The sequence below is a fragment of the Haliotis rufescens genome, unplaced genomic scaffold (assembly GCF_023055435.1).
Source record: "Haliotis rufescens isolate VD_foot unplaced genomic scaffold, xgHalRufe1.0.p SCAF_16, whole genome shotgun sequence".
NCBI lineage: Eukaryota > Metazoa > Mollusca > Gastropoda > Lepetellida > Haliotidae > Haliotis > Haliotis rufescens.
In genome coordinates this window covers 6,195,318-6,217,469 of record NW_025963846.1, presented here as the reverse complement: position 1 = coordinate 6,217,469, position 22,152 = coordinate 6,195,318, and the positions used below count along the sequence as shown (strand labels likewise).

Here is a 22,152-nt window from a genome sequence, read left to right as displayed (position 1 = left end):
TTGACATTGACGGCTATTGTTTTATCACAGTAGCTTCGATAATGATTGTGCAATTATATTAGGTGGCCAACATGTGATTCTGTGTTCACATAAATTTGTACATGGCATAAAGAGTTATTGTGGCACCTAGTAGGTTGTTTTGATGATCCTTTCTGTTCAGTAGATCGCAGTTATCGTACTTCAGGAAAAGCGTGTGCGATGAATCAAAAATAATTATAAAGCCCCAAATCAAAGTATTTATTTTGAATTCTGTCTGCAGTCATGTGCCAATTGATCACCTATGTTTAACATTAACATAGCAGTCACGTAGATTACCCTCGTTGTTTTGAGTTGTTATGTTTAGATACATGTAACTTTAACACTGATGACAGAGTTCTGACATGTTGGACGAAGACAAACCAGACACTGTTGTCTTGACATGAACACATTTCACTGATATACCTTGACTTTTGAAATTCAATATTTTGTTCATTGGTATTGGGCAAGTTTGGTGAGAAAGGGTGTATAAATCAAATCTATTTATCCGGGGAAATTGATGGATTATTGATGGTTTCCTAGAAACGAAAATATGAAAGGATTATGCTCCAACGAGCAAATATATTCATGTTAGTCCACCTTTTCCTTGTACCGTCTGTCACAAAAGCAAATCTGTTATTTGACAATTGATTGAATAGACATTATGTCTAAATCCGCCTTTCATGATCAGTGGGCGAGTCTGTATAAGTGGGTGTGTCAAACATGTTGGGCTTTAATTGTGTGTGGATTGTGTGGAAACCTATACAATGGTTCCATATTTCCACACACTTATAGATATGATAACTTTGTTGCACTCACTGTGAAAGTAATTTAATAATCTCGTGTTTATCACTTTGCTATTTCCTTGTCGTGATGATGTATTCCTAAAACTCAATCAGGACATTAAATGTGCATACCAATTTCATGTGTAATGTGCATTGAATACAGTCCATGGTTCTAATCGCTGAGGATTTGTAGTTTGCGCACGTTGTGATATTCATGTGTCATAGACAAAATGTTTTGGCGTACATGATTGCATGTACATGATTGTGAATTTCTTATAAAGTGTAAACTTATAAATCCCGGATATTATTTTGAATGGAAACACAATATTGATATTGAGCTGGGGGTAAAATCTAACACCTCTCTCGTAAAACATGATCTTTATTCCAAAAACTACGTCCAAAACATTCTGTACATTTAAAATACAAATTTGTGACAATGCTATATGCATAATCATATAACTTTAAATTAGCACCATGTATATCTCGCAATCATTACTGGCGATCTATGTGTACTTAGTAACATAGCATTCTGTACCAGATTGACCAACACGTAGTCACCCAACAGCTACCATATTCCATGGCGGGCGATTCCTACCCGTGTTTCACTACACATGCCCTCAAACTTGAACAAATAAATCTCGTAATTTCCCCTCGGCAATATTTGTAACAAATTACTCAGCAGCATTCTTACAAGTTGGGGAAATGCATATAACCAGCTTACCTACTTGTTACTTATTCAACTTAAAGAAGCGTAATGTTCACTGGCATTAATGACTGACGAAAAGTTCCAAGCAGACACACGATCGCTGTAAAGATTCGGGTTAGAAGAGGTCTTCAGCAACCAATGGTAAGAGGCGGCTGACGGGATCGGGTGGTCAGGCTCGCTGACTTGGTTGATGCACGTCATCGTATCCCAACTGCGTCGATCACTGTTCATGACGTCTATCACTGGATTGTCTGGTCCAGACTCGATTATTTACAGACCATCGTAATACAGCTGTGAGTGCACGACGTTAAACACAACACAAGCAAAGAAACATACAAAACTGACAGAAGAACCCCCAAAAGGCCGATTTCTTAAGAGTTGTTTTTCACCAGTAGAAATAGTGTACTTCCAACTGATTACCTTCCTGTGTCATTGATATCATGACACCCCTGTTCACGAGGCACCAATGTCTCATTCTGCCTGCCCCGGTCTATATACGTCCTTTCGATTTTGTCTGCAATATAAAGGTCATACATCATTAAGGTTTTCTATTATAATGCACGTATCCTTAATGAGCATATATTAATACTAGTATATAATTCCTTTCAATTTATACATTTATCAAGATATCTTTGTAACTGTGCAAAAAGGATCTCTTAAGACTATAACTGTTATTATTCTCTATTTGAATCATTGTGTCAATGCATTTACTATTATAATTGCAACAAAGCCAGTTTCCAAATATTGTTGGGAACAGGTTAGAAACTGCATTGTATATATTATTAATAGTTAATTATTTCTTTAAGTATACATCGTCTGTACGATGACATTTACCTCAACACTAATACAGTCATTCCAGCAATGTACAGCAGCACCACACACCCTCCAACTGTTGCGACTATCACGACAATGTTCATATTTGCTGCCTCTGAAATATGAGAATACGTTCGAACACATCATTAACGTGCTTATGTTGTTAGAGTTGCTGCCTCTGAAATATGAGAATACATGTGAACACATCATTAACTTGCTCATGTTGTTGGAGTTGCTGCCTCTGAAATATGAGAATATATGTGAACACATCATTAACTTGCTCATGTTGTTAGAGTTGCTGCCTCTGAAATGTGAGAATACATGTGAACACATCATTAACTTGTTCAAGTTGTAAGAGTTGCTGCCTCTGAAATATGAGAATATATGTGAACACATCATTAACTTGCTCATGTTAGAGTTGCTTCCTCTGAAATATGAGAATACATGTGAACACATCAAAAATTTTCTCATGTTGTAAGAGTTGCTGCCTCTGAAATATGAGAATACATGTGAAACATCATTAACTTGCTCATGTTGTTATAGTTGCTATTAAGTCATAAGATGGGCATTATTTGCACGTATAAACGCACCCTTGAATTTAGTCTTAGTTAGTGGTTTCGAACCCCTGGGCGCGTCCCATAATAAAAACACGTAAAAGATGGTACTTCTTGTTACCCTGCCTTGACTGATCTGCTTGGAGAGAGGTATCCATGTTTAACTGCGGAATGGTATCGCATTGGGATAGTGCTAAACGCTGGTAAGTCCGGACTCTTTTTATAAAGCTTCCACACTTGCATGCACATCGCTGCTAATCTTGAAAACAACGTTAAACCCCATTTCAACTCAACTGAGACTAAACACGAGTTTAAGTGTAACCGTGTGCTTACTTGGAGCGCTGGTTCCAGACACCTGTCCAACGTTTGGCGTAGTTCCATCTGTAGCTGGTTTTGTAGACGTCGTTGTCGGGGTACCACCGTTTGACGTTAAGATGGTAGTCAATGTGGTCTTCGAGGTCACTGGTGTGGGAGTTACTGATCCGGTTGAGGTCGCTGGGATGTTGGTCTCTGAAGCAGAGTTCGCGGTTGTAGTTGTTGCTGATGTAGGACTCATAGATACCGTTGTGGTCAGCACGTCCGTTGATGGGTGGATGCTCACGTTTTGAAATGTTGTGTACGGTGTAGAGGCTTCGTTGGTCGCCAGAGTGATATCATGGTTACTCAATGTTGCAGAGTTCGAGATGACTGCCGTGGTGGTAAGGACTGCAAGTGTGGGTGTAGAACGGAATGGTTGGACGTTTAGAGAACTGTGTGTGGTTGTGGCGCTGAGGTTCGGGGATGACAGGTGAAGGGTAGTAGGTTCAATGGCATCACTCATTAGCGATGTGAGGCTAGCCGTAGGACTTTGGGAATCTGTTGGATTCGAGTTGATAGTAACTGTTGTTGAACGAGACATGGAGCTTGAACCTTGAGAGGATGACAGGCTATAGCCTGGCCAAGTGAAAGAATTCTGTCTGTTTGTTGGACTCGAGCTCATGGCAGAAGTCGGAATAGATGCGGTATCGGGAGAGACTGTGGGACTAGGAGCTACAACATGGCTAGGATATGACTGGTATAGTTCAGAAGAAGGTGTAAAGTAAAGAGACTTTGTAGCTTCTGTTTGACTGTTTTCATAAGGCGACATCGCTGGTGTGCCTGCCTCAAGGTGAGTATATGTGGTAGCTGTGTCCAGAGTGGTCGTTGGAGTTGGGATGGCGTCACTGGTGGATTCATAAGCGGGTGACACTGTCGATGGCGTGGAGGAGATAGTTGTGGAAGCTGTGTCCAGGGTGATCGTCGGTGTTGCAATGGCGTCCCTTGCTGATTCACCAGTAGATGACGCTATCGCTGGCGTGGAGGAGATAGTTGTGGAAGATGGTCCGTGGGTAGTAGTTGCTGGAGAAGGCGTCGCTGAAATTGTGAGCAAAGATTCGAAATATTATGTTCATACAAGAAACCTATTTTTGGCTAAAGACCATTTCAAGACAAGGAGCGATTACATGTTTATCCCACAATATGGAAGAAAAGGAGGTTTTGGTGTATCTGAGGCCACCGCCCCATATATGAAGGGTAAGTATTAAATATGCAACATATGCAATGATATATCACAACATCTATTATAAAGTAAATATAAAACGTAAGGCTTGATAATAACCAATTTTCATTATCCACCAAAACGGGCTCCATTTGACGCAAAAGGCACAATAGTTGTGAAAACTATATGAATGGACCACTGAAAATCAGTGATGACACCAGGTGTTCGCGAAAAGGGTCCTACTGGTAGCATCTGCTATTCACACAATTTGCTTAAGAAGGGCCAAATAACGTATTATCTTCTTTTATTATACTTTAATCAATATGAAGCATGTTTTCTAGTGATTATGATTATTTACCGTATATTTCCACCTCACAGAGAGTTAGATTCAGCATCCCTCCTGTAGGTGCACGATACATGAGGAGGTAGTCCCCCGTCACGGGTACCTGACAGACAAGGGTATACTCAGGCATCCATGTGTAGTTGGAGGCCGGAGTGTGACATACTCTGTTGCCTACAAACACATGTATGTCACCCTGTTGACCTGGAATGTGAGGTTGGACAAACTAGTTCGTTATGGATGCAGTTCAGAGGATATAATGAGTTGAGATGATGGGACAATGGGGTTAACGTCGTTCAAGATTAATGCACATTTTGTATGAAACAATGAAACATGCATGACGATACATCAGGCTTAAGATCATCTGTTTCTCATGATTTGTATTTGAACTACATGATAAATCTCATTATTTGGAACATTGTTGAATGCTGTGCTAAATACGATTCGCTTACATTCTGTAGGTAGTGTTTGGTGTCATGTTCCTACTATGTACTAAGGTGTACCATACCTTCCAAGAATATCTTGATCCTGCTGACTGTCCTGTTCTGTCCAAACTCAGCCTTCCATGCCGGATATAGGGACGAGACTGATGCACACGGCCCTGACGTCAAACCATCAGTAACCCAGGCTGACTGGCCGCTGATGGTGTAGCTTTTGTTGTCCCCAGATGTAAAGTTACTCGTTGCTATGTTCACTGTAATAACAAACATTATCGTTATCGTTGCCAGATATGAAATACTGAAGTTACTATGTAAATAATTTTACAACATGTTCTTTCTTTTCAGGTTGTCATTAAGACAAGTGTTTAAGTGTTTTCAGTTGAACTTAATAGCATCAGCTTTCAGGTTTCAGCTTTCGCCTATGGTTATTGCAAGATCAAGTCGCCTACGGGCATTCAGGATGATAACAATGTATCTTTGTCGGTGTTATATTCTTTAACTTGTATTGTCCTTCTTGAAAATCGCTTGAGATGGTATATTTTCGAGAAAGCTTGCTTGTCCTATATAAGAGAGATACGGAGGCGATTCGAGGCCATCATCTGACGTATCTCCTCTCCAAGTGTGTATTTGCTTCCCATCTGAAAACAACGATTATTCCTGCCAGCTTCAAACACTAGTCCGTATTCAAGACTCGAGACAAGGCTGTTTCAAGGCTGTTGACAGTGAAAAGATTCTGAGCATTTGTGAGGACACTTACATTAATTCTAGAGACTGTTACTTCATCTCCCTGTTGTTGCTGCAACTTATTGGTCGCATTGTATTTCCCTTTTATATTGTAAAACCGAGCACTGTGTTTTGAATATAAACTCTTTATTATGCCTTGATCTTGTATAGTCACTTGCTGAGTTCTGTACGTACTGTTTTACGGGATAACCTGAGCTTTTCAATTTGGAAATCACCTCGTAATAATGAATAAAATTAATGCGCATACACTGTGGTTAAAACTGTTCACACTAAACTGTTCACTCCCCCATATATGTCTGTGCTTGTCGACTGTGTATAAATTTTTTTGTAAATTGTGGGGTACCTCCAGGACAAATTGTCATTGAAATGATACCTTGCTGTCTCAAGAAATGAACTAGGTTGTGTCTAGGAGATACAAGAACAAAAGTTGTCACTAAATGGAACAGCAGTCAGGCTTGATGACTTGCTTGATTACATATCATCATACCATATATCTCACAATATCCACCACTACTTTCCTAGTCCACCACTGTTTTTTCGGACCGCCTCCATGGTAAAGTGGTAGAACGTCCGCCCGGAGAGCGGAAGGTCAGGGGTTCGATCCCCGGCCGCGTCAGACCAAAAGACGTTAAAAGATGGTACTTGTTGTTACCCAGTCTGGCGCTCGGAATCAAGGGGCTAAATCAAGTACTGGTCGGCTTGGAGTCAGTATACTGTGTCTGAGTGGGGTATTCATGTTAAACTGCGTCGCTATTTAAGTTCAATAATCTTGGACGCGACGTTAAACCCCATTTCACCTCACCTCACCTGGTTTTTCGGGGCGCGTCACATACATGTAACCACGTAAATCAACAAACACGCATACAATAAAGACGCTAAAATATACTTCAAGAGTCAAACAAGGCAGGGTCACATTACCTATACAGTTCTGGGAATTACAGCTGGCGTTTTGGCCCGATACTGAAACAGAGATGACACATGTGCATATACAGTAAACTACGGTTATAACGAACTCAAAGGGACTACTATTTTTAGTTCGTTATAACCGCAGTTCGTTATAAGCATATATTCAGCATAACTACAGCAAATAGTCGGGACTAAAAAGTTAGTTCGTTATATCCGTCAGTTCGTTATAAGCGTGTTCGTTATAACCGTAGTTTACTGTAGTACAAGGAGGCAAACAATCAGATAACAGTGTTTTCTAACAACTGTAACTGTATACACATCGTCGTTGGATGGTTTGAAGGAACAACCTGGTACGGACAACACGGATAGAAGACTGCCGTGTTCCACATGTGCTGTTTTATCGTTACATTTGGGTTTTGCAAAATGAATTGATTTCAACACTGCCGTTTTGTATATATCATCGATTATATATACAATACTGCAGTGTTGTAATCAATTAATGTTTTATTCATTTGGATTAAAATCAATGAAATATTGGTTGGGATTTTTATTTGCCCATCAGGTAATATTATAATGATTTTATTTTTATTGATTATTTGTATTGATTTTTTAGTAACACAGCTGTTACGGTACAATTTTAAATGGGTAGATCTTTTAAGCTTTATGTGTAAATGTAATCTAATAGTACCTAACAAAAATTGATCTAACAATTGCAAAATTAACACGAAATCATTCAGTGACAGTTATATAATGTGCTTAGAAATGGGATACAAATTAAAGGTCAGAATCCTCGGTGTCATAAAACACTGTATGTCTGATTAAATTATTATTATAATAAGTATTCTTACCTGGATAATCAAGCATCGATACAGCAACGCCGATGATGAAAAAATACATGCCCGCAGTTGTATTGATAGGACACTAAGACGGTGGGGTCACACCTCGGGTTTAAGGAACCTTATACACAGATACACTTGAATGATTAGTTCACATCTTCCTTACACACAGGTACACAGGGATGACTGGGTCAAACCTCCCTAACACACAGGTATACTATCACGTCTGGGTCACACTTCGGTTATGAGCAACCTACACACAGGTATACCAAGACGATTGGGTCACACCTCGGGTATTGGCAGCCTACACAGACAGGTACACCTTATCTGCACTACCAGGAAACTGTACCTCTCAAATAGGGCTGAACAAACATTTCCTTCTGTTATACTTCATCATTACTCTTCCGTCTAAATGAATAGGTTAAACAGGACGTGACTAATGGCAAATATGTTTCCTTGTTTCCACACACACAGGTCTTTTATTTATCTTGGTGTTGCATACAAATATAGCATACGCATTAACACATAAAGCGGGATACAATATTCCCTCCACATCGAGGCTGGGAACAACAGAAATTGGTTTCAATCATTGTGACCATGTAGGGATTCGAACCCGGACAATCGGCGTGACGACAAATGTTTTCACTACTAGTCTACCCCAGCGGTGCTGAAAAGTACATGAATAAGTGAATGGGTGAATGTATGATGCACCAGTTTGCAGACGGTCATACATGGCAATAAACAACAGGAACGTCTTCTACTACTAGTTGTCCGAAGTTCATACAGGATCCATCTTGTAAATATCGAGGTCACATTGGTCTTTGAACTTTATCTATGAGGTGAGGTGAGGTGAAATGGGGTTTAACGTCGCGTCCAATATAATTGCACTTATATAGCGACGTGCAAGCACGTGTATGTGTGTGTGTGTGTGTGTGTGTGTGGCTGCTTGTACTAGTCCGGACTGATGCCGATTTAAAGTGCTAGCTCACTGAGACACCATGCCGTAGTTTAACATGAATACCCCACTCAGACACAGTATACTGACTCTGAGCCGACCAGTCCTTGTTTGAGCCCCTTAATGCCGAGCGCCAGACAGGGTAACAACAAGTACTCTTTTGGTCTGACGCGGTCGGGGATCGAACACCGGACCTTCCGCTTTCCGGGCGAACGCTCTACCTCTAGACCACAGAGGCGATTTTATCTATGAGCATTAAAGGAGACGATACTATTCTATACTTTAGGATGACAAGTTTCGCAAGTCATAAGATTCAATAGCTATCTGCAGGTGTAACTCCACGAATAATGTCGAATCACAACAACCATGAGTTGACAGCATGACGCATGTCTTCCGTTTAAAGCTATCTGAGCCAACAAAAGACCTTTTCATAAAATGAGGAAACTGTTCGAAACATTGTTCGGGTTTTACTATTGGTTTATGGTGTGTCCTGCTTCTGAACAGATTGTGTGTTAAAAGTTAACATTAGTAAATTTGTGGTGTAATTGGTTATCTCAAAAGCCTGCTTATTTCAGTGTGTTTGTCATTGACTTGTAGATTTGATATATGCTTTCCGCCCAGACGAAGGTGACAAACAGTGACAGTACTGTCATATTGTTAAAAGTGGTTTAAAACCAAACTCACTCGCCCACACGCCCCACTGACTCGCCTCAGTCATTATCCTAACTCCCACTCGCCTCACTCGTTCACTCGCCTCACACACTGACACACGTCACTCGCCTCCCTCTCAGTCGCATCACTCTCATTTGCTCACTCACTCATTCCCCTGCCACACTCACTCACTCGCCTCACTCACTAACTCTACTCACTCAGTCTCCAAACACTCACTCGCCTCACTCACTCTCCTCTTTCTCACTTGCCCCACTCACTCACTCTCATAATTCTTACTTGCCTCACTCTCTCTCCTCACTCACTCGCCTCACTCACTAACTCTACTCACTCAGTCTCCAAACACTCACTGGCCTCACTCACTCTCCTCTTTCTCGATTGCCTCACTTACTCTCCTTATTCTAACTAGCCTCACTCACTCCCCTCACTCTCACTCGCCTCACTCACTCTCCTAACCCTCACTCGCCTCACTTACTCTCCCAACTCTCACTTGCCGCACTTACTCTTCTAACTCTCACTAGTCTGACTCACTCACTCTCCTAATTCTAACTAGCCTCACTCACTCACTCGCCTCACCCACTCGACTCACTCACTCGCCCCACTCTCACTCGCCCCACTCACTCTCCTAACCCTCACTCGCTTCACTCACCCACTCTTCTAATTCTAAATAGCTTCACTCACTCAGTTGCCCCACTCTCACTCGCCTTACATACTTACACGTGTCACTCACTCACTCACTCACTCGCATCACTCTCACTCGCCTCATTCTCTCTCGTCTCGCACACTCACTCGCCTCTTTCCCCAACCGTGACATTGCTGGAATATCTAACTACGACTTAAAACAATACTCATTCACTCACCCACTTCGGATGCAACGATCACTTCGGGTATTATTCTGTCACGTCACGCATCAAACCAAAATAACTCACTCAATCAACCAACATTCACATGCACGAGACCATCAGTACTGCAACGTAGGTTAACAAATCCTTGAGCAGCATGTGCGTTGGTCATTATTTCCAAGACAAATACAATTATATATAAATATAGCATTCAATATATTTATTCCATGAAGGGTAACTAAAATTGTTGTTAAACATCACATAATAAAAAATCAAATAATATGCCAGTTTCATTATCATATAATTTTAAATATATATTCAATGGCTTATGATATGATATGTGCATTTCTGTCACAAGACATATAAGTATTAAACATATTCAAAATTGTGAACAGAAAGTAAAGAAGTCACTGCTATTTCTACTCAGCATGGATTAACGCTTTCAGTAGTGGCTCGGTACAATTGTATAGAGTCCATCATTACATGTGTCTGCAGTGGGTGTGTTGATATACTGCAGGTCCCCGACAGAAGGGGCGTTCATATCGACATACATATCGCTACTGTTCTTCCAAGGCAGACAGGGTCTGTCGGAGGTGGTGTTTTCATACATGTCGTATCCAGGTTTGTATCCCTGGCCTTCAGGGGCAGTCTCATATTCACTGTTGGTATATATTTGTGTTCCAGACACACATGTAGTGTCTGGTGTGTAGGCAAGGTTATCCGCTGGCTCATACACGTCCAGTCTGTTAGCATGTCCACGCCTCCCAGACTTGGAGGGGCATTCTTCTACGACCCTTGCTTCTTTGCTCCTTTCTTTAGCACTGAAACATCAACCATTACGTGTAGGCTATATTAGTTTACCTCAACCTCAGCATACATTCATAAAGGCCAATATTGACGACATCTGAGGTTATGAACACACAATGCCATTTAGAAATTGGTCAAATGTAACAAATGTTATATTTGGAATAATACTTTCTGAGTAAAGTACAGATTCTCGTATTTTTTGGTACTTTTTTGGGTTGAGTCCTGTCCGGGATTCGAACCCACACTGCCAGAGTGAGGCACCTAATCGCTCGGACGGAACTCAACTAAAAAAAGTACGAGATTCTGTACTCTACTCAGAATGTGTTATCATAAATATAGCATTTGATTTGTAAGCTTATGTTTGTGAAAGTTGTTAACCGCCTGGTAACGTGTGTGCCTGCTTGCATTTCCTCAGTGCTGTTAATCATATGTTATTTCCTTGATCCATTTTCCTAGGTTTTAATCAACGGGTTTTTTTCAGAATATTTGCAACATAACTTGTGTCCCTGTCAGTTAATTAACAGTCAGTATGCATTCATGTGTAGTCAATATGAAGTCAACATGCAGTCAATGGTTGTCCATTTAGAGTCAATGTTCTCTCATTGTGTGGGGGCACGGGTGGCCCAGTCGTCTAAGGCGCTGCGATTGTGGGTTCGAATCCCGGTTCGCCTCGATTATGTTTCAAGGTTTGTCAGCACCATACCCGTGCTCGTGGGTTTCACCTAAGTGGTAAACGTGCAGTAAATTCTGAGTAAAGGTGTACTCAATGTGAAGTCAATATACAGTCAACTTTCAGTCAATGTGCAGTTAATTCTGAGTAAAGGTGTACACAATGTGAAGTCAATAGCAGTCTACGTGCTGTCAGTGTGACGTAAATTCTGAGTAAAGATGTACTTAATGTGAAGTCAATAGCAGTCAACGTGCTGTCAATGTGCAAATAATTCATAGTAAAAGTGTACTCAATGTGAAGTCAATAGCAGTCAACGTGCTTTCAATGTGCAGTAAATTCTGAGTAAAGGTGTACTCAATGTGAAGTCAATATGCAGTCAACGTGCAGTCAATGTGACGTAAATTCTGAGTAAAGGTGTACTCAATGTGAAGTCAATAGCAGTCAACGTGCTGTCAATGTGACGTAAATTCTGAGTAAAGGTGTATTCAATGTGAAGTCAATATGCAGTCAACGTGCTGTCAATGTGACCTAAATTCTGAGTAAAGGTGTACTCAATGTGAAGTCAATATGCAGTCTACGTGCTGTCAATGTGACGTAAATTCTGAGTAAAGGTGTACTCAATGTGAAGTCAATAGCAGTCAACGTGCTGTCAATGTGACGTAAATGACATTGGAAGTGTAGTGAGAAACCTGCCCTACCCGACACACAAGGCGATCACCATGGTTACACAGACTGCGACGAGTAGGACACTCAGTGATAACAGGAGGATACGGTCCATAAGGAACTTGACAATAGCATTGTCATGACAACCGTCTGAAAGAATAAGCGTTTCATTAATTATATATCATTAATATGTAATTGCAATAACTAAAGTGTAATCTACAATGACACCTTCATGGCTGAAGGGCCTGTCACACCTAGCCGATTGCGTGGACCGATGCTCATGATGTCAATCACTGGATTGTCTGGTCCAGACTCGATTATTTAAAGACCGCCGTCATATAGCTGGAATATTGCTGAGTGCGGCGAAAACAACAAACCAACCAACCAACTAACACCTAGCCGATTTGGGTCGCCGGAGCTATACCGGAGCACAAATTTGGTGACTTTCAGGTAGGGTACGGCAGCGCAACGGTATCATATCGCTAAGAACGGAAGTACATCGTCAGGACATCGTCAGAACATCGGCGAAAAAATTAGCAACGGCAGGCGACGGTAGGAAGTTTGCATCGGTATTTCAACGGGAACTCCGGTACTACATTGGTATTGCTACGGTCAATTTTTTTCAAGTGCTTTCTCGCCGGAGCTCCGCTGATTTTCTCTCCGTTGTTAATTGTTTGCTCCGGTTTAGTCCCGGCGAGACCCTTAAAGCGCACTGTATATAGCGCTCTCAAAATTTTGAGAGATTCAGATTCAGATTCAGATTATTGTGTTTGCGTTTGAAGCCGTTATCAGCAATTCTGTGGCTACACCGCGAGGGCTTGAATATATACGAGTCTGGCCGTTGAACGAAGTTGTCAAACATGGACATATTTTGAAGTAAGTTGTTGAAGATATGCAGGGTTAATCCGACACGCAAAAAGGCAAGTCGGAGAGCCAGACCATCCCATCCAATTCTTAAAATCGCCTCTGACGACCAGCAAAGTGCATGGGCCCTCTCCTGTCATGTTTCGGAGTAAAACTGTTGACCAGGTGTGACATATGGCCACATGTACTTATTATATGTAGGCAATAGCAGTCTTTCATGGGCATTTTGAAGTTGGAAGAGTGAGTGAGTGAGTGAGTATAGTTTTACGCCGCTTTGAGCAGTATTCCAGCAACATCACGGCGGGGGACACCAGAAATGGGCTTCACACATTGTCCCCATGTCGGGAATCGAACCCGGGTCTTCCGCATGACGAGCGAACGCTTTAACCACTAGGCTACCCGACCGCCCCTGAAGGTGGAAGAACATGAATACAAAGACTAAAAGTTTCATGTATTTAGGCACAAGTTGTCCACCGACCTCGTAAAGGTGATGCTAAAATACACAAAGAAGCCGTTTCATAAATTGTCGTTACAGTGCGTTTAACTGAAAAACGTGTGGAAGTACCGTTGTTCAGCGTGGCAGTGGCTGCGTTGCAGATGGTTGACGCCACTGCTGCAACAGACATAAAAGGAATAAAGCAATGGGTTATTTTTGTGAGCATCAATATATTACGGAGCACTAAACCGAGTAGATACATGTTGTTACATGTACATGTAGCAGAACTATTGCTGAGCGTGGCGTTAAAAACAGCAAACAAGCGTCAGAAAATATGCGACATCAAGTTTGTTTGACTTTAACTGTACAAGTCATCAAACATATGTCATTTCCTTTCTATTCTTAACATCCCAAATTGTATTTGTACCGATTCTGACCCCAGACCCCAAAAGCATGGTGTATTGGTACCTATTCTGACCAGAAAGATCCCCACAACACTCAAATGAACAACGACCATTCGTAGGCCAGTACTATGAAGATCAAGAATTGTTTATGAGCCTCTTTATATTCTACTTTGAACCAAACCTGTGTTTGTCAGACACACATAACCAGAGAGGTTCATTATTATTCATCTCACCTGCTGAATGCGGAATGGTTATCAATACGAAGAGAACACTGAGCACGGTGGCCATGGTGTCTTCTGACAGCCTGACTGAAATTTGACCAGTTCCCCTCACTGACATTAACTGTATTGAATATGTCGCAAATGTTCGCAATGTTTGACAAAAACCAACAAGGAGAAATCTATATTGTGAAAATATAACGCATACGTGCAGATAAATTGATATTGATATTATTCATCAGCCCAAATAAATTATTCAAATAAAAAACCCGTAAACGGACGTGAAATACATGTGAAGGACTTCCGCCACAACCCTTGTCACTCACTCCAAACGCTCTCAAAGCGCTGAGCACGTAAACAGGAAAGAGTACCAGATATGTTTCTGCCCTTTTTGTTGTTTTTGTAGGTCAGTGATTACATGCATACAAATATGGATGACTGCCTTAGGTCTTCAATAAAATATTTTGTGATTGTTAGTGTTCGTTTTCTGATGTGTAATATTTCCATTTTCAACATCCCTTTATACTCTGTAGATGCTTGCCAACCTCTTTGGGATACAAAACACCAAGACATTAAATGCAACCATTGAATACATTTATTCATTTGAAGGTTCTTGAATGTATTGAAGCACGCAGTTATATCAAGTGTACCGCATACAAATGTAAATACAGTAAACTACGGTTGTAACGAACTCAAAGGGACTACTAATTTTGTTCGTTATAACCGTAATTCGTTATAAGCATATATACAGCATAACTACAGCATATAGTCGGGACTAAAAAGTTAGTTCGTTTTATCCGTTAGTTCGTTATAGGCGTGTTCGTTATAACCGTAGTTTACTGTACATAAGACAATCATTGTAAGCCATGTGAACACAATGGTTATTGCGTTGGCAGTATTAAATCAGCCCTTTCCCAACTACAATCTTTTTAGCATAATTATAATCCATTTGCACAACTCAAGGCTAACAGAAAAATATACACGTAATATTGTTTATATCATAAAATCTAAATCAACCCTGTGATGTTTCAAGTCTGACAAAGGTCCCAGTACTCATGCTTGAGGTAGGATCCGACTACTGTATGCTACAACTGTGCGACTTGACTGTTTGCATGCCACTGCAATCCGATGGCATGGGTCGTATGTTTTCAGTCACTGGATTGAGTGGGTGAGTGAGTGTGTTGAGTTTAACGCCACTTTTAACAGTATTCCAGTTATATCGCGGCGTGTCAGCTTAATGTGGGAGGAAAGACCGAAGTGATGCAGATCTCAGACGTTTACCACTTCGGTGATACCCACGACCACGGGTATGGTGCTGACAAACCTAGAAGCACAATTGTGACGAACCAGGATTCAAACCCACAATCATTGGTTTCTGGCGTGCCCAAGGGACGCAACTCGCGGCGCCTTAGACGACTGGGCCACCCGTGCCCCCAGTCACTGGATTGCTTGGGGTTGAGTCAATTATTTACAGGTCGCCTACGAACACCTATTTTCTGGAAAGTATATGATGAACAAAGAATTGCTTCATCTAAGTATAAATGTATGATCCTAAATTTTGCTGCATGCATAAACTTTAATCCAAAGATTATGAAACAAATTATCATCATAAGGTTTTTCAGGTTATATTTATTTACCTTCTTGCATGTCACGGTTCATTAAGTGGTAGTTTTTCTTGCTGACTGAAAGACAATATAAACGGTTTGAATTTCCAAGTGTGTCTGTAGTACATACTTACTCGAACATAACTACAGGTGTACATTACATTCACCCTGTGCGCTCAAAACAACCCACTCGTCCGATGGTTGAAAACCAGATAGCGGAAACACGAATGCGTACATACACACGTGTCAAAACGTGTGGTCGTCACCCTGGGCAAGTGACTTCGTTCAAATGTGCCTCTGTTCACCCAGCAGGTAATGGGTACCCGGTAGGTGCGGTGGATGTAAACACCTTCTTGCGCCCGTTGGCAGCGTGGGCTGTATACTCCCCAGAGACTTGAGAATGAGAAGTGGAATGCAAAGGAATCCAATGGTTGGGGAACAAAACAACGCATTTGATTAGATACAAGTACCTGGATACCTGCGGTATATAAATGTGTAATATAACATATGTACAGTTAGTTCACATAGAACACTGTTTGTAACATACCAATTGTTGAAATCTGAGGAAATATCGCCCAACGTGGTCGATAACATGTACAAAATCAGAAACAATGAAAAGTACACGGAAAAGACATCACAACATATTATTGCGTCCTGTTGATAACAGTTCCAAAATAGAAATCATTAATGATATACATAGTAATGTATTCAAATTAATTTGGCTTTATCTAGATTATAATATCATTCTCGCACAGAACAAAAATATTTTTACGAATATACCTTGAGTGTAACTTAACAAGCGTGGCATACAACATGCGATTAAATCCCATGCGTGTTCTAAATCTGCTTTGTGAGATTGTGTAACTGTGGTCTTCTCCAAATAAAACAAAGAATGAATCAGCAGGGCGAACACCAGCACTGGGTGATTCAAGGTGAACCTTTTCCACTTCGGTTTTTCTCGTGACACAATGATCCGTAAATATGGTCTCCCTCCAAATCTTTCAACATTATCTCTGAAAAGCATGGCTCAGATTTTTCAGAATTGATTCTGGTTGTTCCTTGTCGTTTCCTGTAAATATAAGATTAATTGGGTTTTATCGCTGCTTGAGAAGTATTTCAGTTGTCTCAGCGTGTTAATTTAATGTGTATACGTGTTTGTGGGAAGGGGGATGGGGAGAGGTGAGGAAATCCCATAGAAACCCATAAACAAAAGAATTATTCTTGTATACTTAATTAATATCTGAGTCACTTGGCACCATTTATTGAGTAACGACAATCATTATATTTGAATGAGCAATTATAGTGACTGTGAGTGAGTGTGTATGGTTTTACGCCGCTTTTAGCGATATTCCAGCAATATCACGGCGGGGGACACCAGAAATGGGCTTCACACATCGTACCCATGTCGGGAATCGAACCCGGGTCTTCGGCGTGACGAACGAACGCTTTAACCACTAGGCTACCCGACCGCCCCTAATGAGCAATTATAATGTAACCTGCTATGGAGCTAGAGTTATCTGTACAGGAGAATGCACTTTTCTCTTGTCTGGATAATTATGTACACTTACAGTGAGAGGGACACTTATGTATGGACGTGTTTTCACTGTTACTGTAAGATTAAGCCTGTATATGGACATGAATTGTTTGACAGGCATTACTTAGAAGTTGACGGATGACAAAGTAGAAATAATTTATAGAGCCTTGCAGCCTTGCTTGACAACGGTATAAGGATCTATACCGTAACGACGCCTAAATTACTGTAAATAAAGAAGTTGTTATCCATACATTATCTTTACTTTGTTGAATGTAGACATGTTTTACCCATTCTGTAATATTAAGCCTATACATTGACATGTTTTTACTCTCAGGCTATACAAAAGTCGTAATGACATACCTGACAAGAGTGATTGTAACTGTTGTTGCACAGATGACGACGACAGCGACGAATAACAACACCGCAGCCGTCGTTAGTGCAGCATTGTCACAGGCACAGGTACATGTTGTACGGCACCCTGAAAATACCAACAGAGAGAACACTTTACAACACAGAACACAACATAGTATAACACAACACATACATGGCGCGAACATCAGTGACACAAAGTCTTAATGTCACTACCATTAGAAGCATGTGATTTAGCTTTTCGATGATATAATTCAACACAAATAGTTAGAGGAAATTGCAACCAAGTTTCAGTTATAAATTATTTAGTATTTGTCAGGAGAAAGATGATTGTACGACTGTGGTTACTCATACGGCCTTTCGTTAATGTCAGTGTAACGTTAAAAAGGCACGATTATTTACACATTTCCGCCATATAGCTGGAATATTGCTGAGTGCGGCATTAAACAGCAAATAAACAAACACAACAACGCTAGACCTAACATAGTACGTTTAACGACATCATTCATGTCGAGCACAATGCCAAATCCTCCCATTACTCAAATATTGCGATTTGAACATTGTTTAATGAGATGGACGACGAAGACCCGTTTTCGATTTCCCACATTGGTATAATGTGTGAAGCCCATTTCTGGTGTCCCCCGCCGTGATATTGGAATATTGCCAAAAGCCGTGTAAAACCGTACTCACTCACTCAGTCACTTATGGCAGACCTGATACCCCCATCACACTAAACTAGTTCTCAATACGTTCGTGAAAATGTTGTCGAACGGGCTCCAACTGTGTATGAAAGTAGTGGACGTAGTAGCAACTATTGACAGAGTCAAATAGCGTAAAAAGGCGTGCGTTGAAAGTTTGAGATCATACCACTCGGAGCAAGTATAGTATGTTTGAAGATGGATGAGTTTGCAACCGGTACAACGGTAGTTGTTGATTTCGAGGTATCTGGTGTGGTCCCCGTATAAAATGTAACGGCTAATAAATAAGTTTCAGTTTATTGAAATGTGTGGCACGTTGGGCCAGATGTTCCAGTATGACCGATATGCTGTGTTTCGCTGTCTGCAAAATATTATGCGTTCTCAGTGCAGCACTATTCCAGCTTTGACGTACACACCTGCATCGTGTATTCTTGTTTGTTTGTGTGTTGCTTAACGCCGCACTCAGCAATAGATAATCGAGTCTGGACCAGACAATCAAATGATTGACATCATGTGCATCCTTTCACGCAATTGGGATATGCAGCGACCAATTCAACGAGCCTGATCACCCGATCCCGTTAGTCGCCTCTTACGACAAGCTTAGTCACCTTTTACAGTAAGCATGGGTTGCTGAAGACCTATTCCTCTCCGGATCTTCACGGGTCGCATCACGTATTACCGACAAGTAATAAAATTGTGTAAACTATACCTATCTCTAGTGTTGCAGCATGTAATGTTGTGCTCATATATAATGATGTGGTTCCTGTTTTGTTTCTTGCTGACTTGGAGCTTACTGCTTTCGAAGTCATCGTACATGATGACAGTATTACCTGGTGTTGGGATCCCTGTAGATATAATGGGCGATGTTGTGGTCACCGCTGCCGTAGTAATCAATGTTGTGATCTTTGTAGATGTAATGGTCGTTGTTGTGGTCGCCGGTGCCGTGGTAGCTGGTTTTGTAGTCTCTTTAGATATTTTGGGCGATGATGTGGTTACGGGTGCCGTGTTCTCTGTAGATGTCGTGTCCGATGCTGTGGTCACCTGTGTCGTAGTATTTAATGTTGTAACTGAGGCTTGGTCGTTTTCAGTTGTTGATGCAGCGGATGCTGTGGATACTGTAGTAAAAAAGTCATTTCAATTATCTTAAGTATTCAAATGAAAGGCAAGGTAAGCGCATAGGTTTGTTTAAGGCCATTGTCCAGTGAAGGTGCATTCGACACACACACACACACACACAAACACACACACACACACACACACACACACACACACACACACACACACACACACACACACACACACACACACACACACACACACACAAACACACAAACACACACACACAAACACACAAACACACACACACACACACCATCCCACACCCCAGACACTCCACACACACACACACCAAACCCACACACTCCACACACACACACACACACACCAAACCCACACACTCCACACAAGAAACACACACACGAAACACACACACTCCACACACACACCAAACACACACACACACACCAAACACAAAAACACACACACACACACACACACACACACCATCCCACACCCCAGACACTCCACACACACACACACACACACACAAACACACACACACAAACACACAAACACACACACACACACACACCATCCCACACCCCAGACACTCCAAACACACACACACCAAACCCACACACTCCACACACACACACCAAACCCACACACTCCACAAACACACACACACACGAAACACACACACTCCACACACACACCAAACCCACACACACACACACACACACACACCATACCCACACACACACACACACACACACACACACACCAAACCCACACACTCCACACACACACACACACCAAACCCACACACACACACACACACACACACACACACACACACACACACACACACACACACACACACACACACACACACACACACACACACACACCAAACCCACACACACACACCAAACCCACACACTCATGACAGACAGACACACACACACACACACACACACACACCAAACCCACACACACACACCAAACCCACACACACTCCACACACACACACTCCACACACACACACACACACACACACACCAAACCCACACACACACACCAAACCCACACACTCCACACACACACACTACACACACACACACCAAACCCACACACTCCACACACACACACACACCAAACTCACACACTCCACACACACACACACTAAACCCACCCACACACACACACACACCAAACCCACACACTCCACACACACACACACACACCAAACCCACACACTCCACAAACACACACACACACACCATCCCACACCCCAGACACTCCACACACACACACACCAAACCCACACTCACACACTCACACACACACACACACACACACCAAACCCACACACTCCACACACACACACACACACACACGAAACACACACACACCAAACGCACACACACACACACACACACACACACACACCAAACCCCCCCACACACACACACCAAACCCACACACTCCACACACACACACACACACCAAACCCACACACTCCACACACACACACACCATCCCACACCCCACACACTCCACACACGAAACACACACCAAACCCACACACTCACACACACACACACAAAAACCCCCCCCACACACACACACACACACACACTCCACACACACACACACACACTCCACACACACACACACACACACACACACACACACACACACACACACACACACACACACACACACCAAACACACACACACTCCACACATACACACACACACCAAACCCACACACTCCACACACACACACACACACCAAACCCACACCCACACCATCCCACACTCCACACACACACACACACACACACACACACACACACACCAAACCCACACACACACTCCACACACACACACACACACACTCCACACACACACACACACACCAAACCCACACACTCCACACACACACACACACACCAAACTCACACACTCCACACACCCACCCACACACACACACACACACACACCAAACCCACACACTCCACACACACACACACACACACACACACACACACACACACACACACACACACACACACACACACACACACACACACACACACACACCAAACCCACACACTCCAGACACACACACACACACACACACACACACACACACACACACACACACACACACACACACACACACACACACACACACACACACAGACACACACACACACACACACACACACACACACCGCCCCACCACTGGTTCATGCCGGGATGTAACTTGCCGTGAGTGAAGTGGATGTGTGTATTGTCATTTGTATTGATGAGTAATACTGTGTCAACAAGTTTTGTTTGTATTTTCCCCACAATGCAGTCTTCAGTTTGAAAAATAAACACGGAAGGAAATGATACATACCGTGAGACAGGCAGATCACAGCGACAAAGATAACGGTGTGTTCCATCCTCGCTTGGTGCGTCCCTCCCTGTTTGCAGACCGAGTCTACCAGTTCACAGTTGAAGATGGAATCCACCCCGCTCTGCCTCACCATGGACGGTAGTGGCTCTGTTACCACACACACTGCTGCGGTATGTGCATATTCAATAAGTTATAATGAATAATTCTTTACAAACATTTTATTTTCATATTCCGGTTTCGTTGCACAACATGTACAGGCAGTCGGGTGAATTCATAAACCCTATTGCATACATTC

General features: G+C 42.1%; 3 protein-coding genes across 3 annotated transcripts; all 3 read right to left on the bottom strand.

Annotated features, from left to right (window-relative positions):
• Positions 1 to 1,163: 1,163 nt before the first annotated feature.
• LOC124117828 (mucin-5AC-like) lies at positions 1,164 to 8,032 on the bottom strand. Its single transcript, XM_046479856.2, has 7 exons — positions 7,668 to 8,032; positions 6,832 to 6,873; positions 5,238 to 5,423; positions 4,748 to 4,933; positions 3,207 to 4,265; positions 2,341 to 2,434; positions 1,164 to 2,020 (listed from the first exon to the last, which is right to left on the bottom strand). The coding sequence occupies exons 1-7, from the start codon at positions 7,714 to 7,716 to the stop codon at positions 1,978 to 1,980; spliced, it is 1,659 nt and encodes a 552-aa protein (XP_046335812.2). The 5' UTR covers positions 7,717 to 8,032; the 3' UTR covers positions 1,164 to 1,977.
• A 2,379-nt stretch (positions 8,033 to 10,411) lies between these two features.
• LOC124121910 lies at positions 10,412 to 14,323 on the bottom strand. Its single transcript, XM_046485039.2, has 4 exons — positions 14,199 to 14,323; positions 13,691 to 13,738; positions 12,297 to 12,411; positions 10,412 to 10,942 (listed from the first exon to the last, which is right to left on the bottom strand). The coding sequence occupies exons 1-4, from the start codon at positions 14,302 to 14,304 to the stop codon at positions 10,564 to 10,566; spliced, it is 648 nt and encodes a 215-aa protein (XP_046340995.2). The 5' UTR covers positions 14,305 to 14,323; the 3' UTR covers positions 10,412 to 10,563.
• A 1,290-nt stretch (positions 14,324 to 15,613) lies between these two features.
• LOC124121916 (spore coat protein SP96-like) lies at positions 15,614 to 22,148 on the bottom strand. The gene is made up of 4 exons (XM_046485044.2): positions 21,858 to 22,148; positions 19,219 to 19,503; positions 17,682 to 17,799; positions 15,614 to 16,856 (listed from the first exon to the last, which is right to left on the bottom strand). The coding sequence occupies exons 1-4, from the start codon at positions 21,988 to 21,990 to the stop codon at positions 16,715 to 16,717; spliced, it is 678 nt and encodes a 225-aa protein (XP_046341000.2). The 5' UTR covers positions 21,991 to 22,148; the 3' UTR covers positions 15,614 to 16,714.
• Positions 22,149 to 22,152: the final 4 nt, after the last annotated feature.

Coding starts and splice junctions, on each gene's coding strand:
- LOC124117828 (XM_046479856.2), bottom strand. CDS start 7,716: ATGTATTTTTTCATCATCGGCGTTGCTGTATCGATGCTTGATTATCCA. Junction 4,266..4,747: donor CTGTGAGGTGGAAATATACG/GTAAATAATCAT, acceptor TCACAATTTCAG/CGACGCCTTCTCCAGCAACT. Junction 2,021..2,340: donor ATGACTGTATTAGTGTTGAG/GTAAATGTCATC, acceptor TTTATATTGCAG/ACAAAATCGAAAGGACGTAT.
- LOC124121910 (XM_046485039.2), bottom strand. CDS start 14,304: ATGTCAGTGAGGGGAACTGGTCAAATTTCAGTCAGGCTGTCAGAAGAC. Junction 12,412..13,690: donor CACTGCCACGCTGAACAACG/GTACTTCCACAC, acceptor TTATTCTTTCAG/ACGGTTGTCATGACAATGCT. Junction 10,943..12,296: donor GTGATCGCCTTGTGTGTCGG/GTAGGGCAGGTT, acceptor TTGATGTTTCAG/TGCTAAAGAAAGGAGCAAAG.
- LOC124121916 (XM_046485044.2), bottom strand. CDS start 21,990: ATGGTGAGGCAGAGCGGGGTGGATTCCATCTTCAACTGTGAACTGGTA. Junction 19,504..21,857: donor TGTGATCTGCCTGTCTCACG/GTATGTATCATT, acceptor TTTTTACTACAG/TATCCACAGCATCCGCTGCA. Junction 17,800..19,218: donor TACAGGGATCCCAACACCAG/GTAATACTGTCA, acceptor TGGTATTTTCAG/GGTGCCGTACAACATGTACC.